Source organism: Myxine glutinosa, chromosome 7, assembly GCF_964187855.1.
Source record: "Myxine glutinosa chromosome 7, kmMyxGlut1.1, whole genome shotgun sequence".
NCBI lineage: Eukaryota > Metazoa > Chordata > Myxini > Myxiniformes > Myxinidae > Myxine > Myxine glutinosa.
In genome coordinates this window covers 84,398,581-84,417,341 of record NC_136267.1, presented here as the reverse complement: position 1 = coordinate 84,417,341, position 18,761 = coordinate 84,398,581, and the positions used below count along the sequence as shown (strand labels likewise).

At 46.2% G+C, this 18,761-nt stretch overlaps 1 protein-coding gene across 5 annotated transcripts in view; it reads left to right on the top strand.

Moving 5' to 3' along the window:
- The window catches only part of LOC137414408 (uncharacterized), a 383,519-nt gene that overhangs the window by 222,473 nt on the left and 142,285 nt on the right, over positions 1–18,761 (top strand). For all 5 annotated transcript variants that reach the window (XM_078781942.1, XM_068099932.2, XM_068099930.2 and 2 more), the window contains one exon: positions 2,622–3,145. In XM_078781942.1, coding sequence (XP_078638068.1) covers positions 2,622–3,145 — 524 coding nt within the window. The remainder of the gene's footprint in view (positions 1–2,621; positions 3,146–18,761) is intronic.

Below are 18,761 nucleotides of genomic sequence, written 5' to 3'. Positions count from 1 at the left end.
TCCACTTGGCCGTGTGCCGTTTCCCCTTGGCCGTGTGCCGTTTCCCCTTGGCCGTGTGCCGTTTCCCCTTGGCCGTGTGCCGTTTCCCCTTGGCCGTGTGCCATTTCCCCTTGGCCGTGTGCCGTTTCCCCTTGGCCGTGTGCCGTTTCCCCTTGGCCGTGTGCCGTTTCCCCTTGGCCGTGTGCCGTTTCCCCTTGACCGTGTGCCATTTCCCCTTGTTCGTGCGCCATCTCCCATTGGCTGTGCACCGTTTCCCCTTGACCATGCGCTGTCTCCCCTTGACTGTGCGCCGTCTCCCCTTGACCGTGCGCCGTCTCCCCTTGACTGTGCGCCGTCTCCCATTGGCTGTGCACCGTTTCCCCTTGACCATGCGCAGTTTCCCCTTGACCGTGCGCCATTTCCCTTTTACCATGCGCAGTTTCCCCTTGGCCGTGTGCCATTTCCCTTTGACCATGCGCAGTTTCCCCTTGACCGTGCGCCATTTCCCTTTTACCATGCGCAGTTTCCCCTTGGCCGTGTGCCGTTTCCCCTTGCCGTTTCCCCTTTTACCATGTGCAGTTTCCCCTTGGCCGTGCGCCATTTCCCTTTTACCATGCGCAGTTTCCCCTTGGCCGTGTGCCGTTTCCCCTTGGCCGTGTGCCGTTTCCCCTTGGCCGTGTGCCGTTTCCCCTTGGCCGTGTGCCGTTTCCCCTTGGCCGTGTGCCGTTTCCCCTTGGCCGTGTGCCGTTTCCCCTTGGCCGTGTGCCGTTTCCCCTTGGCCGTGTGCCGTTTCCCCTTGGCCGTGTGCCGTTTCCCCTTGGCCGTGTGCCGTTTCCCCTTGGCCGTGTGCCGTTTCCCCTTGGCCGTGTGCCGTTTCCCCTTGGCCGTGTGCCGTCTCCCCTTGACTGTGCGCCGTCTCCCCTTGACTGTGCGCCGTCTCCCCTTGACTGTGCGCCGTCTCCCCTTGACTGTGCGCCGTCTCCCCTTGACCGTGCGCCGTCTCCCCTTGACCGTGCGCCATCTCCCCTTGACCGTGCGCCGTCTCCCCTTGACCGTGCGCCGTCTCCCCTTGACCGTGCGCCGTCTCCCCTTGACTGTGTGCCGTCTCCCCTTGACTGTGTGCCGTCTCCCCTTGACTGTGTGCCGTCTCCCCTTGACTGTGTGCCGTCTCCCCTTGACTGTGCGCCGTCTCCCCTTGACTGTGCGCCGTTTCCCCTTGACTGTGTGCCGTCTCCCCTTGACCATGCGCCGTCTCCCCTTGGCCGTGTGCCGTTTCCCCTTGACCGTGCGCCGTCTCCCCTTGACCGTGCGCCGTCTCCCCTTGACCGTGCGCCGTCTCCCCTTGACCGTGCGCCGTCTCCCCTGACTGTGCGCCGTCTCCCCTTGACTGTGCGCCGTCTCCCCTTGACTGTGCGCCGTCTCCCCTTGACTGTGCGCCGTCTCCCCTTGACTGTGCGCCGTCTCCCCTTGACCGTGCGCCATCTCCCCTTGACCGTGCGCCGTCTCCCCTTGACCGTGCGCCGTCTCCCCTTGACCGTGCGCCGTCTCCCCTTGACTGTGTGCCGTCTCCCCTTGACTGTGTGCCGTCTCCCCTTGACTGTGTGCCGTCTCCCCTTGACTGTGTGCCGTCTCCCCTTGACTGTGCGCCGTCTCCCCTTGACTGTGCGCCGTTTCCCCTTGACTGTGTGCCGTCTCCCCTTGACCATGCGCCGTCTCCCCTTGGCCGTGTGCCGTTTCCCCTTGACCGTGCGCCGTCTCCCCTTGACCGTGCGCCGTCTCCCCTTGACCGTGCGCCGTCTCCCCTTGACCGTGCGCCGTCTCCCCTTGACCGTGCGCCGTCTCCCCTTGACTGTGCGCTGTCTCCCCTTGACTGTGCGCCGTCTCCCCTTGACTGTGCGCCGTCTCCCCTTGACTGTGCGCCGTCTCCCCTTGACTGTGCGCCGTCTCCCCTTGACTGTGCGCCATCTCCCCTTGACTGTGCGCCGTCTCCCCTTGACTGTGCGCCGTCTCCCCTTGACTGTGCGCCGTCTCCCCTTGACTGTGCGCCGTCTCCCCTTGACTGTGCGCCGTCTCCCCTTGACTGTGCGCCATCTCCCCTTGACTGTGCGCCGTCTCCCCTTGGCCGTGTGCCGTTTCCCCTTGAGCATCCGCCGTTTTTCCCCTTGGCCATGCACTGAGTGTTTCCCTGCAGAGATTCAGTCTTGGTACTTAACAAATATTTTCTCTCTCTGATGTACTCATATGTATAAAAAAAAGTTTTGACAGTTACAATAAGTTATAATAATATGTTTTTGCATTACTAACTGTTCAAAAATGTTAAAGGGTCGCACGTTCCTTGCTTTGTTTGGTTGTTATTATAAAACAGGTTTTTGCTTCGATGAATATGTACATTTAGTGTGTGTGTGTGTGTGTGTGTGTGAGATATAGATAGCAATACCACCTGCCTCTTTCAGAGTTTTACATGCACACATCGCATCATGCAGTTGAATATATGATTTATTTTTGCAGTACAGTATATGTAAATGGATAAAAATACTAATATCTAAATCCACATGCTTCCTGTTTTTTTAACTTAATTACTGTGATTGTACATCAATTCACCTCACATGGCAAACAACTGTTTGTGGCTTCTGTCTCCACAGCCAAAAATCTGACCTTAGACATGGACCTGACTCAGATGGTGGGATTGCCTTTCCCAAACCACATCTCCTATGTTGCGGGCACAGACAGCTATCCGGTGCTGCATTTCGGTCGTGGGGCATCCGTCGCCGAGTCCGTCGACGGTTTGTTCCCCACTCCTTTTCCACAAGACTTCACTATATTGGCAACTATCCACCCAAGCAATCAAAATGGTGGATTCCTCTTCTCCATAATGGACATGTTTGAACAGAGCGTTTATTTGGGCCTCGCGCTCAGTCCCGAGGAATCAGGTCAGCAACGGGTGATCTTTTTTTATGATGGACTTGAGGCTGCCTCTTTCTCTGTGCCTGTTGCCAATGGGCAGTGGTTTCGTTTTGCTATTCGAGTTGGCAGAAGTTGGATTTCCTTCCTTGACTGCCAGTCAACTCTCAAGACCCCCTTTTCTGGAGCGAGAGAGCCTCTGATCTTGCCTAAAGGTGCGGTGTTACACCTTGCTAAAAGTGCTGAGAAAAACTCCAACTTTGAGGTGAGCACTTGCACCATGGTATCATGTTATGTAATTATTTAGCTTTCGTGGTTTGAAGCCCTATAAAAATGGATTTTTTTTCTCACTGGGTAATGAGGAACTATTTGGTGCAGAAGAAGCATACTTACCTTTGAGCTCCCTAATCTGGATTTGATTCCCGAACATTTGGTCCTTCATAGACGAGGCGTTGCATCACAAAAGGTGCCATCCCTCTGATGGACGTTAACCTGGGTGTCCCATCTGCTAGCATTTGTTGGTGGACTTCAAAGATCAGACGGTGTCTTTAATAATGAGTAGGAGTGTTATCACTGGTACCATAAACATAAATAAATTCCTGCTCTGGCTTTCTCTGGAAGGAAAAGGCAAACCACGCAGTATAATGTTTGCCATGTGGCTGCTTTGGCTGCACCGAACCCACCTTTGCGCAGAATCAGAGAGAGGTTGGAGAGAGTGTGGACATTGTGGTGAGGGTAGAGTGGGAAGAAAGAGTGGGGGAGATGGATAGGAGGAATGAGAAACCACATCTAGTATGTTTTGTTTGTAATTTATTTATAATCTCTGACATTTTAAGGATGGATCGTTTAAGAAGAGCCATCTGCCATATATATCCAATAATGCGGGTGATTGGGATTTTTTTTAAACAAAGTTACATTTCTCTTTGTCACTGAACCCTGACTGCTGATTTCTGCACTACTTATCTTACTTGGTTCATTCTATGTTTTATTGTTCAAATTGTAAATATACCAGTGTTTACGTTAAGAGTGGGCTATACGGGGGTCAAAAATACTTTTATTGTTATTCTTCTTAGGTGACAGTTTTTTTGTATTCCATTTGACCGATCTCAACATGAAATGACAAAATTTTCGGCCTGGGGTCCATGAAAAAAGTGTACAGGGCAAAAATTGTAGTGTCAAAAATAGACAATGTGAAATAAAAATAGACAATATAACTTATGTCTTAATAAAAATATGATTACTCAACATCGAAAACATCAAAAATATGTCTTAACTCAAAACATACAGCAAAATTATGTCTTAACTCAACATCTGAAGGTTTGACACTACTTCTAATTGCATAAATAGATTGCCTGACCCCATAAGCATAGGGTTAGACACCACAACCAAGTAAAAAGACCCAGAAATGACAAAGTTATGGCTAAAAATGTGATTTTTCAGGGAAAACGGCAGCCATTTTGGATTTTTGCCCTGCACACTGTTTTCTTGGACCCCAGGCCGAAAATTTTGTCATTTTATGTTGAGATAGGTCAAATGGAATACAAAAAAACTGTCACCTAAGCAAAACAAAAAATGACCCCTTTATAGCCCACTCTTATTTACATATATTTGATAATTGAACTCAGAGTCCCTTTAAAGAATTGTCTTGTGATCATGTTGAGGGTGGCCAGCATATGTAGACATTGTCTGTGTGTTTAGTTTTTGCATCACATAGTTGGTTGTCTAATTCTAGTCAATTGAGATTGGCCTTCCCTGTGTTCGTACTTTGTGGCTCATTTCCTGCAACTCGTTTTGTCGTGGTTGGACGTGGTGTTGCAACTTTCACCGTGACCGAGCTACAGGACATTGTGTCTGTGTCCCGTGCACTGGTGTGTTGGTTTTATGCACTAGAGCTTGGAGCAACCCCTTTCCTGGTTCTCTGTGTGTGGGAGGAGTGTGTTTAGCACATCCGTTGTGAAACTAGGCTGCAGCGCCTCGGCGAAGGTGGCTGCCATGTTGCACCGTGCCGTGCAAGTGTGGCACTAGTCAAATGCATGGCATCAGAGCGCAATCCGGTACTTGAGCAAAGTGTTATGTGGAAAAAAAAAATGCAGGAGGGTTTTGACTGTGCCATCACAAACCGTTTGACCATTTAGTGGATGGTGAATCAGATCCACTCAATATCATAAAGGCCTAGAAGGGATCCAGAGCATCTAACAAGGCAGCGGCAGTAGCCAAATAGCCTCCATGGGACTAGAAAGCAGCTCTGCCAAGTCCCATCACAGAGATTGAGCCATTGAGTCTTCTTGTGACTGCCAGGCTTGGGAGGGAGGGTCAGCGATACATTCTCTGGCTGTCTGCCCTGAATGCATCTAACATTTTAACGTGAATTCCCTTTGCGCCCTACAGTGGGTCCAAGTGCGGTCTCTTCTCCGAGAGTTGCCAGGGCTGGCAATCAGACCCGGGGGACAGGCGGGTTGGGTGGCCTGATTTGGGAGTGTTGGTTCCAGTCATGTTTTCTCGACTTTCAAGTGTTCCATTGAAGAGGGTGGGAGGGTGAATCATCCACAGTGTTCTCTGTCGACAGACTAAGACTGCCTCCTGAAGGCCATGGGTGCTCCCTATGTGGGCGGGCAATTGGCAAGTGTTTCAGCAAACCAGATGAATTGGACAATCATTTGAGGAAGCATTTCTGAGCATCTTGGAGTGAGGAGTGAAGCACATTGGCCTGAGGCTGGAGGACAGGCATGGAGGGACTGGATCTCACGACCGGGGCTCCGTGAGGAAGGGCATTGGAGAGCAGGATCACTCAAGTGTTGAATCTGCCTAGCGAGATGGTGATAAACCTGCTACCAATAGTAGCCCAAAAGGGTATAAGTCCGAAGAAGATGAGGACCTGAAGAAGCAGATGTCACTCGATAAGTGCAAGGCCGGGCAAAATACATGAGCAGTTACAAACAGTGTATTTGTTGTTGGATGTGATGTGAGCGATGTTCTTGTTTGTGTTGATCGTGAGAGCCTTTCCTGTTGTAATTACTTGGAGGTGGCTTAATTAGAGCTTTGGTGGGTAAACTGAGAAAAGGGTTAACATATTTGGTGGATTTGTTTGAGGGTGAGGTATCGCTTGAAGAGCTTCTGTCATGTTTGTTGTGTGGGTCGAAGACAGGTTCATGCCTTGGTGGGGTGTTGGTGGCATGAGAGGTACAGACAGTATGGGCAATGATTGGAATGCAGAGTGTGTTCCTGGCAATGGAGTTGCATAGGGGGTAGGTGACAGACTGGGTATGATGGGTGAGGTTGCCAGTCTCCATGCGGGTGAGAGCTTGGGTGAAGGTGGGGTCGGGGTTGTGTGAGTCGGGGTACTGTGGTTGAGGGGGTTTCAAACGACAGCGATAATGGCATTGGGGTTGCGGTTAGTGTTGGGAATGTTGCGGTTGCAGGAAGTTATGGGAATACTGAAAGTGTGCACAAATTTTTTTAGTGTGGGTGATGGGAGTGGTGGTGCATGTTTGGGTAGGGAGGAGAGGGAGAGAGGCCATTTCTCAGGAATGAGGACCATATGGACCCCCCATTTTGTCATAAGGCTAGAAAACGTAGAGTTTGTGTTATTTTAGAGGGGCAATGGGGATATTGATGAAATTTATGATGACATTTTGTCAGATTGTTTGCTTGGGACATTGGTAGTTGTGAATGAGGGGGATAACTATATGGGGAGGATCTGTTCGGAACCTTTGAAAATATAGTGCGAGTTTTTGGGGGAACCTTTTTGAAGAATTTGGGGTGTCATGTGTTTTTTTTTCTGGGATTCTAATAAGAGTGGGAGTCAGTGCAGATTTATGTAATATAGTGATGGATATTAACCAGTTGGAGGGGTGATGTGGGAGGGGCTTGGGTTTGTGAATATGTGGGGATCCCTGTATGGTTATTGTTGTAAGTGTATGCAGACAGGTGCGGGGTGCTCAACAGAAGGGTGTGCCAAGATTTTTGGTGGTTTGGAGAAATGAATTAGGACTTTTTTTAGACTCGAGGTTAATTGAGGATGTGGTAGGAGGGTCGGGACAACAGGGGATTGTTAACGGAACGGAAATGTTGAAGTATTTTATACGAATGCCAAAAAGATGAATGAAAAAGCTATAAGCTGGGGTGGATGGTGAGGGGTCTGGCATCGTTGCTGTAAGTGAAACATGGTTTAGTGAGCAATCCAACTGGAGGATTGGAACTTAATGCTGCAGGGTTTGTAGGTGTAATGGGAAAGAGAAAAAGGCAGGAGGTGTGGCAGTCTGGGTAAAGACTGTTATTGGTATCGAGACAAAGGCACGACATTAAGGAGGGAGTTAATGTAGTGGATTATGTGTGGATAAAGATTAGGGATTGCAAGAATAGTAAGATATGATGCTTTTATAGGACTCCTGGGTTGAGGGAAGAGCAGGAAAGAGGGATACATGAGGAATTTATAAAGGCACGTGATAAGGCAAGAGCTTTGATTGTTATGGATTTTAATTTGTAGGGATAGTTTGGGTCCAGGAACAGGGGAATGGCAGAGCAGATGAAGATTTTATATCCATTGTCAAAGATTGCTTTTTTTAACCCAGTTTGCAGAAAAGCCTACGAAGGGGTTGTAGTGTTAGGCCTCTTTTTAAGTAATGATTCCAATATGGTGGAGGTGGGTGAACATCTGGGGACAAGCGACCACGACGTAGTAAGTGCTACTCTATTGTTGGGATATGAAGATTGCAATGAGTTTGTAAGGCTATTGGATTTTAGGAGTGCAAACTTTGAGGGTATAAGAAGTGGTTTGGGAGCTTTTGATTGGGTAAAGTGTATGGTATATGGTGTATGGGGTATAGTTAACCTACAAGGAGCAAATGTATATGGTGCGGAGTCGGTATATTCCACTGAGGTGTAGAGTTAGAGGCCGAAAAAGATCAGGGTGGTGGACAATGGATGTATACAGTGCAATCTATATATATAAAACACAGTTTGTGTGTGTGTGTGTGTGTGTGTGTGTGTGTAATGTTACCGATAGACTCCTAAACGGAGAGGCTTACGTGCTTGATATTTGGCATAGACATGGCCATTGAGCGTGGGACGAACATGGCCGAACTCAAAATATTTGACGATCCATATTTTTTATTCATATTTACCTCAGCGCATTTCAGCGCACGGAATCAACGGAATCAGAGCAGGTGGGCACTGATTCGCTCAGAGCGATCACGTGATGACGCTATGAACGCTATGAACGCTATGACGCTATGACGCTATGAAAAAAAAAATCGCTATGACGCTATGAAATGCTATGAACGCTATGACGCTATGAACGCTATGAACGATATGACGCTATGACGCTATGAAAAAAAAAATCGCTATGACGCTATGAAACGCTATGACGCTATGACGCTATGACGCTATGAACGATATGAACGCTATGAACGCTATGAACGCTATGACGCTATGACGCTATGACGCTATGAACGCTATGACGCTATGACGCTATGAACGATATGAACGCTATGACGCTATGAACGCTATGAACGCTATGACGCTATGACGCTATGATGCTATGAACGCTATGACGCTATGACGCTATGAACGATATGAACGCTATGACGCTATGAACGATATGAACGCTATGACGCTATGACGCTATGAACGCTATGACGCTATGAACGATATGAACGCTATGACGCTATGAACGATATGAACGCTATGACGCTATGAACGATATGAACGCTATGAACGATATGAACGCTATGACGCTATGAACGATATGAACGCTATGACGCTATGAACGATATGAACGCTATGATGCTATGAACGCTATGACGCTATGAACGATATGAACGCTATGACGCTATGAACGATATGAACGCTATGACGATATGAACGCTATGACGCTATGAACGATATGAACGCTATGACGCTATGAACGATATGAACGCTATGACGCTATGAACGATATGAACGCTATGACGATATGAACGCTATGACGCTATGAACGATATGAACGCTATGACGCTATGAACGCTATGAACGCTATGAACGCTATGAACGCTATGAACGATATGAACGCTATGACGCTATGAACGATATGAACGCTATGACGCTATGACGCTATGAACGCTATGACGCTCTGAACGCTATGAACGATATGAACGCTATGACGCTATGAACGATATGAACGCTATGACGCTATGAACGATATGAACGCTATGACGCTATGACGCTATGAAAAAAAAAATCGCTCGCTTTACCAAGGGGTTCGCTCTCCCCCCGTTCCCCTCCCCTCGCCTTCCCCCTCCCTCTCCCCTCCCCCGCCCGGCAATGCCGGGTACTTCTGCTAGTTATGGATAAGCAAAAGGCATTCATTAAGTACAAAATAACAGAACTGGAGTCCAACTCACAACAGCATATTGGAAAACAGAGACTCGTTAAGAAAATAACTCAGCAGGCCAAAATAGAATGGGTTTTTGAGTCATAAGCCGAAAGTTTGTGTTTTTGAGTCAAAATGAGTCAAGAGAGAAAAGACAGTCGAATATATTAAACATAAGAGTAAGGCGTTCTTTTAGTACATAGCAGTAATGAATCGGTCAAGAGGAGAGTGGGCCCATTGAGGAATAGCATAGGAGAATTGGTGGATGGTGATGGTGAAATGGCAGCTTATTAAATTATTTCTTTTTTTTGGCTTCTACATTTACACAGGAATAGTAAAGCTGAGAGCAAAGCTGAAATCTCTTCCAATAGCTGGGAGTATCTATCCCTGGGGTGAGTAAGGCATTTTCGAGGAGATCCAAGTCAGAGTGGAGGAGGTGACGAAACTGTTATGGAAAAAACTAAGGGAATGTAGAGCTCCAGGGCCAAATAATATTATTGGGTAAAATGCCCGGGGCGTAGAAAAGGCCCCTTTATAAAAGGATATGTGCCAAGATACAACCATGGAGACTTTTTTTTTTTTTTGGTATACTGAATCGAGGCTCGTGAAAGAGCTGACATTTACTTCACAAACAAATCAACCAGACAAACAAAATATATAAAAAGAGGGAGCGGAAGACAAGAGAAGGGGAAGCACACAAACACTTGAGAGCACACAACATTTAAGAGCAGGGAGATGTGTGGGAGGGAGAGGGCTTGGGGGGAGGAGGCATGGGAAGGGGGGGGGGGGGGTGGGAGAAGTATAAAACACAAGGACACCAAGGACTTCCAGGACAGAAGTTGGTATTTAAAAAAAGTGGAATTGGGGTGAAATTAACGGGGATAGAAAAAAATCAAGGTTTTGGATGGGGGAAGATAAGAGATGGTGGTGAACAGTTGTTTTAAAGACCTGGAGGGTGGAGTGGGATTGAAGAGAGTGAGGGAGTTTGTTCCAGAGGCGGGAGAAAAGAGGAATGAAGGAGTGAAGGTGAGCAGAGAGTCTTGATTTTGGCAGTTTAACCATAAGAGGGTTGCAGGCAGATCTTGTGCGACCTGTAGGAATATTTGCGGGACAGAGCCCAGAGAGAGCTGGGGGGGGGGCAAGGCCGGAGAGGAGTCGGTAGAAGACGGAAAGACCACCAACCTGCCTGCGGTGAGTGAGTGAGAGGCCCTTGGAGTTAGCTTCATCGTGGGAGATTCCAATGATTCTGAATGCTTTGGTTTCAACAGCGTGAAGACGAGCTAGGTGTTTAGGCAGGAGCACCAGCCCAGAGGGGAGAGCAGTATTCCATTGAGCTGCGGATGAAAGCCTTGTATGTGGTGAGGAGCTCAGGTGTGCCAAGGAGGGACATCGCATGACGGAGGATGCCCAGTCGGCGACTGGCTTTGGAGGCCAGATTTGAAATGTGGTTTTCCCAGGAAAGATCATGGCAGATAGTGAGACCCAAAAGCTTGAGTGACAGAACTCCTTGGAGAGGATTATTCAGAAAGTGGATGGGAGGGTTTTCCAGTCGGTCTTTTCGGAGAGACATTGTAAGAGTGTGAGATTTGTCAGGATTGAAAGACATGTTCCACTTGTTTGCCCAGTCTGTGATTTTTTCCAGGTATGCAGAGAGTGAGGAGGCTGCAGACTGCCGATCTGAGGGATGAAGAATGGAGCGACAGAGAGTAGAGTCATCAGCAAAGAGATAGAGAGGATTTTCAAGAGAGTCAGAGAGATCATTGATGAAGACCAGAACCTGGTTCGACATGTATGTAGATTAGACAAAACAGAGCAGGCGGATTAACCCCTTTACTGAGAGTCATTGGTGAAGAAGTCTTTTACTGAAATGCCATTGCTGGTGAGAGAGCTACCAACACCCAGCCAAGTCGCATGGTGACAATTGAAATCGCCACATATGAGGAAGAGAGAGAGTTGGGATAAGTGGTTCAAAGCTGATCCATGTTGTCAGAGAGAGAGAGGGAGAGAGATGTAGATGGAGTTGTCACTGTTTGTATGACAAAAGCTTGACTTCAGTGGAGTGCGGTGTTGGAGTTGTTAATTAAGGAGCAGATGTGGGACAATTTGAACAATTTTGAAATAATTAAAGGTAGTCAGAATGGACTTAAGAAAGTGTGGTCAAGTTTAACAAATTTATTTGAGTTTTATGAAATAGTTTCTGACTGGGTAGATGAGGGAATTACATCTACGAAATACTACGATGAGGGATGAGGATGTATGTATATAGACTTTGATAAGACATTTGATAATGTACCACTTATGAGGCTGTGAGCTAAGTTGAGGGCTTGTGAAGCTCGTGGCTCGTCAGGTAAGTAACAAGACTGCAAACTGGCTTTGTCATAGGAAATGAACGGCTGTGAGTGGGAGGATGTCTGGCTGGCAAGATGTGCAGTAAGTTGAGGAGTACCTCAGGGATCAGTACTGGGACCATTATTATTCTGAATATCTTGTGTCGACGATTTTGGTCGTGGGGTTAAGAGTCGGCTTTCTAAATTTGCAAACGACAGAAAGCTTGGTGGTAATGAGGTCGACACAAGAGACTGGGTGATCAGATTCAGGACAGTCTAAACTTTTATAGACTGACCAAAAGATTGGCAGATGCAGCTTAACATAAAGAGATGTAAGGTGTTGGGGATAGGTAAGAATAATGAAAATAGGGATTACATAATGCAAGGGGCAGTCTTGGAGCGTGTCACACACAAGGGGGTGGCATTAGATGTTGTGGGGGCTAAGCATACAGCGCAGTGCCAGGCAACTATAGGTAGAGGTAATAGGGGTTTAGATTGTATTCATAGCGGGATAAGTTATAAATCAAAAGTGGTAGTGTAACACTGTATAAGAATTTAGCGAGGCCTCTTCGAGAATATTGTGTACAGTTTTGGTCACCACTGCTTAGGAAGGACATGTATAGAAGCCATCGAGATGGTTCAGCATATACAGTAGACTGACTAGATTGAATATGGGCCTAGCTAGACTAGGCTTATATACAGTATTTTAGGAGTCGCGGAAGGCGAGAGAACGAGGCCATTCATAGTGTTCGAAGATGGTTTATTGTAACAGCAAGATCCAGCACACTAAACTCGAACGGAAGTCGGCACGCTTATATAAAGCCAAAAGCCCTTTCGGAGGGCGTGGCTCCGGCAACCGCGCGTGCGTCACGTCCGCACAGCCACAAGTCCAACAGGCCCGTGCACGTGTATTATGCCCAAATAAGGTAATCACATAAGGTAACCGCCACATGCGGTTACCTGCACATAAGGTAACCGCCACAGTATCACAGTTGAGGAAGGTTTAATACATTGTACTACAGTAATAGAGGTAAGGAGGGGTTTTGGTCGATTTTTCCAAGCAGAAATTTGCTGTCTGTCCCAGGGTGCCTTATCCGTGTGTTCCTGTTTCACTCATGTATAGTCACATAGACTTGCACCATATGTAGAGCAGTGCAGGGATAAGCAGGCTGCTTACTCCATCCATAAGTTATGCCTGAGCCTGCTGGGTTTTTTCCCTCCTGGAATCGCTTTGCTTCCTGAAGCTTAACTTCCGATCATGTTTGATTCCATGATGCCTTGTAATTTTTTCCATTTGGATTTTAACTACCAGGAATTGACGTTTTAATTCTCCGATTTGAATCATTTTACATTACTCCACATCAGTCCAGGCAGGTCTTGGGGCTTTCCTGCATGTGGCTGGTCCTGCATCATTTCAGGCGAGGTGTGTGGCTTTCTTCCATGTGTCTGGTCCTGCATCAGTTCAGGCAGTGCGTGTAGCTTTCCTGCATGTGGCTGGTCCTGCATCAGTTAGGGCAGGGTGTGTGGCTGGTCATGCTTTGTTTTTTGTAGGGAGTATTCTTAGTGCTTATGCCATGTTGAAAAATGCATTTAAGAGTCAACCATGGAGTCTGGCCTGATACGACGTGTAGATTAGATCAACCAGAGCAGGCAGATTGACCCCCTTGCCGAGGGTCTTTGGTAAAGCATCTTCGTTTTTTTCCCAAATCCCGATAACATGTTAATTCACTTGAGATCAAATCTGTGATCCACAAGCTTGGAATCCAAATCTTTAAAGCTGATGCTCTCAATTGGATTTGAACCTGCACCCTCTTGGATTCCGATCCAGCATCCTCCTCCCCATTTACTCTGAATCACTGAAGATGTTTCGATTCTGATGCTTGTTGCATTGTACGTCTACTTGTGCCAATGCCTTTTCCTGTTTATATATTTATTCTCCTGTGATAGATAGCTTGGCCTTATGATTTGGTCCTCAAGCCACACATCTCGATGTAAGGGACATGGAGTACACCTCTGAGTAAAGGATGTGTACTCCAGGCTAAATGTTGAGAACATAAACAAACTGTTATTGAAAGTATAATGTTTGAAATCCCTCCTAATCACACTCTGCATGGGCCCCCAGCCCTCAAGTAGGCCAAGTCACTAGTCTGGCAAAGCAAAATGAAATAAAATCCAGAAGCCGCTCATCCAATCGCTTTTCCATTCCTTGGCACTGATTTTACTCTCCAAGCAAGTTTAGCCATCACAGACAAATCACCCCGTCTTCTCGCTTCTTAACGGTTGCACACCCTCTCACTGTGCATCTCAACCCTCACACACACTCTCCATGTGCACAAAATACCTCACTATCACCTTCACACACACATCTGGACCCTTGCACATATTCTGTGTATGTCCCATCCTGAGGAAACCTTTTAATTGTTATTTCCCTCTCACACCTTCTGAGTCTGCATCTCTTCACTCACATACCTTTTATTACATGAGGTTGGGGCATGTTGCTTTCTTCCTGTCCATTCATTCTTTTCTACTTGTATTCCCATTTACAGTAGTTGCTCGATTTCTACCTCTCGCTATCTGCCTCTCTCGATAGCTACGTCTCTCACTTCTACCTCTCTCAATATTTGCCTCTCTCGCGATCTACAACTCTCAGTTCTACCTCTCTCACTTCTACAATGAATGAATGAATGAATGAATATGTGTATGATCGTTTTAAGGCCATTTTCCCCGCTAGAGCGGGGGTTAGCCTTGCGGGCCCCATGACAATCATGGTTCCCTGTTTGAGGCAATGTTTTTATGGCCGGATGCCCTTCCTGACGCCAACCCTTAGTCGCCTCTTAGGATGTGCAGGGATACAGTGTACCTATTCTAAACCGGGATACACACCGGGATCATTCATCCCAGTCAATTTGCTGACCTCGGAAGGATGATAGGCTGAGTCAACCCCCCTGGCGTTAATTCAGCGATCGACCGGGGTTCAAACCCAGCATCCTAGGATCCCAAGCCGGCACCCTAACCGCTAAGCCAACACCAGGGTTGTTCTCCCTCTACCTCTCTCAATATTTGCCTCTCTCACTATCGACAATTCTCAGTTCTACCTCCCTCACTATCTACCTCTCTTGCTATCTACTTAACTCGATATCACTCTCACTATCTACCTCTCTTGCTATCTACCTAACTCGCTATCTTCCTCTCTCGCTATGTACCTCTCTTGCTATGTGCCTCTCTCGCTATCTAACTCTCTTGATATATATATCTCACTCGCTATCTACCCCTGTCGCTATCTACCTCTCTCGCTATCTACCTCTCTCGCTATCTACCTCTCTCACTATCTACCTCTCTCGCTATCTAACTCTCTCGATATATATCTCACTCGCTATCTACCCCTCTCGCTATCTACCTGTCTCAAGAGCTACCTCTCTTGCTATCTACTTTTCTCGATGTCTACATCACTACTATCTACCTCTCTTGCTAGCCACCTCTCTTGGTATCTACCTCTCTCGATATCTACCTCACTATCTACCTAACTCGCTATCTAACTCTCTCTATATCTAACTCACTCACAATCGACTTCACTCGCTATCTACTTCACTCGCTATCTACCTCTCTTTCTAGCCAGCTCTCTTGGCATATACCTCTCTCAATAGCTACCTCGCTATATACCGAACTCACTATCTACCTCTCTCGCTATCTACCTCTCTCGCTATGTAACTCTCTCTACATCTAACTCATTCGCTATATACCTCACTCGTTATCTACTTCTCTCGCTATCTACCTCTCTCGCTATCTAACTCTCTTGCTATCTAACTCTCTCAATATCTACCTCTCTCGATATCTACCTCTCTCAATATCTACCTCTCTCGATATCTACCTCTCTCGATATCTACCTCTCTCGATAGCTACCTCTCTCGCTAGCTGCCTCTCTCAATATCTACCTCTCTCGATATCTACCTCACTCACTATGTACCTCTCTCAATATCTACCTCTCTCAATATCCACCTTGTTATCTACCTATCTCGCTATCTACCTTTCTCCATATATACATCTCTCGATATCTACCTCACTCACTATCTACCTCTCTTGATAGCCACCTCTCTTGGTATCTACCTCTCTCGATATCTACCTCTCTCGATATCTACCTCTCTCGATATCTACCTCACTCACTATCTACCTCTCTCACTAGCTGCCTCTCTCAATATCTACCTCTCTCGATATCTACCTTGCTATCTACCTCTCTTACTATCTATGTCTCTCCCTATCTACCTCTCTCAATATCTACCTCTCTCAATATCTACCTCTCGATATCTACCTCTCCCTGTCTCACTATCTCTCCTTCGCTACCTTTCCTGTTTTCTCTTGTTATCTCCCTCTCACTATCTCTCCCTCTCGCCATCTCTCTCACTACCTCTCTCGTTATCTAACTCTTGCTATCCCTCTCTCTTGGTCTCTGTCTCTCAGTCTAGGTCTCTCTCTCTCTCAGTCTAGATCTCTCACTCTCTCTCGGTCTTGGTCTCTTTCGCAGTCTCGGCCTCCCTCTCTCTCTCTCTCTATCTCTATCTCTATCTCTATCTCTCTCTCTCGCTCTCGCTCTCTCGCTCTCTCGCTCTCTCGCTCTCTCGCTCTCTCGCTCCCTCTCTCGCTCCCTCTCTCGCTCCCTCTCTCGCTCCCTCTCTCGCTCCCTCTCCACGAACACACACACACACAAACACAGTCTGTGTCCAGGGAGACAGTCTTTCCCCCCTTCTGTTTTGTCTGGGTCTGAACCCACTAAGTAACCTCATCAATTAACAAGGACACGGATACACCCTAACAACCAATAGATGAACATCCAAATAAATAGGAAAGGTGACACATCTACTATACATGGATGATTTAAATCTCTTCTCACAAAATGACAAAATTGACAGAACAACTAAAGCTAGTAAGAAAGTATTCCGTGACATTCAAATAGAATTTGGACAAGACAAGTGCGGCAAGTGCACATTTGTACAAGGTAAATCAGCAAAAACAGACCACATAAAATTGACCTTGAAACAACAATACAGCAGTTAGAAAACGAAGCATCATACAAATACCTCGGCGTAGAAAGATACAAATACCTCGGAGTAGAAGAGGGCCACCAGATATGTCACAAAAAATGCGCAAAACAATCGCCAAAGAATACCTACGTATAACGAAGCTGATCCTGAAAACATACTTCTCCCCAAGAAACAAAATCGAAGCCATAAACCAGCTCACACTACCAGTGTTCCAATATAGCTGCGGAATAATAAACTGGCCCCAATCAGAAATCAACAAGTTAAACATCAAAACAAGAAAACTCCTTACCATCCACGAAATGTTTTACAAAAACTAGTGCATCACAAGAATGTACCTGCCAAGACGAGAGGGAGGGAGCGGCCTGATGGAACTTAACCAGGTGCACAGAGCGATGAGTGTAGGACTAGCTGAGTATGTGAAATGCTCAACAGACTATCCGATGCAATTTGTAAACAAACATAAACACAACAAACCTGAAAAAGTATCTCTAACTCACATTGTAAATAATTTCCAAAAACAGGTGCGAATAGAAGATGCTGCACAGGAAAGGCATCTCAAAGATGGCATCACAAAGGCATAAAAATGAAACAGCAACAAATGCAACCCAACAATTGCAAAAAAGACAAAATAAATATATTTTTTTGATCTCTCGATAAATAAATAAAGCTGATTGAGGTAAAATAAATATCAAGAAATATACACCAACAACTGGGAGAATTACAAATGAGCAGGAAAATACAAAAAAATTGAACAGAGTGAGTATAAACAAAGAAGGCTCATTGGAATGGCTAAGAAGAGGTCAGCTCAACTACGATGGCGAACGAATCATATGCCCAAGATCAAGGACATTACACAAATGGATTAAAAAAGATGGCGGAACTGAGCCAGACGGACAAGTGTAGATTCTGCAAGACAGAAACAGAGAGTACGAGACAACTGCTCCTGGGATGCAAAAAACTATTATCAGAACAACTTTACACACAATGGTACAACAAAGTATGCAAAGCAAATGTTTGTTCAAGGCATTAGAAAAATTGGGGTCTTAGGAGGTATATGAGGTTGGGGGGAGGGAGGCTTGCCCCCCAAAATAGGTATTTTTTGTTTGTTTGTTTAAAGTCTTATGATTATGTTAGTATGATTCTACAAGCTGCCCTGGCTTCTAGCAACCATTGAAATTGGTGTAAAATACCACTAGTCGGTGCAATATACTGTTTATTCTACCAGGTGAGTGCCAGGAGTATTGACCCTATGTGTTTTGGATGCCCTGATTCATTTCCACATCTGTTTGTGCTATGGTGTTTATGTGTTATAGTTTTTCTGTGGAATACTGTAAAATGTGGCATACTGTAGTGTTTTGCTCTGAAATGTTAGACATGGATTGAGATGCAAATCTGGAATTTGAATCGGCATCCGTAGGAGTTTTGACTGTGAGTATAAAACCTGGGATGATGTACGAGACACATTCCGACTGGCCCGAGTGTTTTGCTTCTTTCTGAAGGAGCAGACACATCGATGGTTTATGTGGCCAAAACGAGGAGGAATGAGTCACACACGCCATTTTGATAGACCTCACAAATATGCGGTGATTTACAATAGGTGTTGTTGGTGAGGTTGAGTGAAAGTGTGGAAGGAAGATGACTGAGTGCATTGAGACATGCTGGTTTGAAGGCAGAAAAAGTAGAATGATGAAATAGGGAGGCACATGTTGGGAAGCAGGGGGAGTGGGGTTAACTGGTGCCCACATTTTGAGACTTGCTGGAACTGAATGAGAGATGTATCAAGGAATATATGGGTGAAGCTCGGCTTATGAGAAAGTCATAGAATATTGCAGCTCCTGATGTGTCAAAATTAGTCTTAGGTCATTGGACTTCAACTTGGTTGGACTTCATTGGACTTCAACGAAAGTCAGTTTACAAAGTGGAGAACCAACCCACACTTAAAGAGGCTTATTCCATCATGCTGTGGATCGTTGCATTATGCCAAATAATTCCCAATTGATTGATGCCTTGCTTTCTTGATAAATAACCGTTTCAATAATTTTTTCCTTTTTTTACCTTGATTGTGGCATGCCCATTACCCCAAATGTCATTTACTCATGCCCCTTACACCAAATGGCCTTTAGCCATGTCCGTTTCCCCAAATTGCTTTTATCTGTGCCCATTACATCA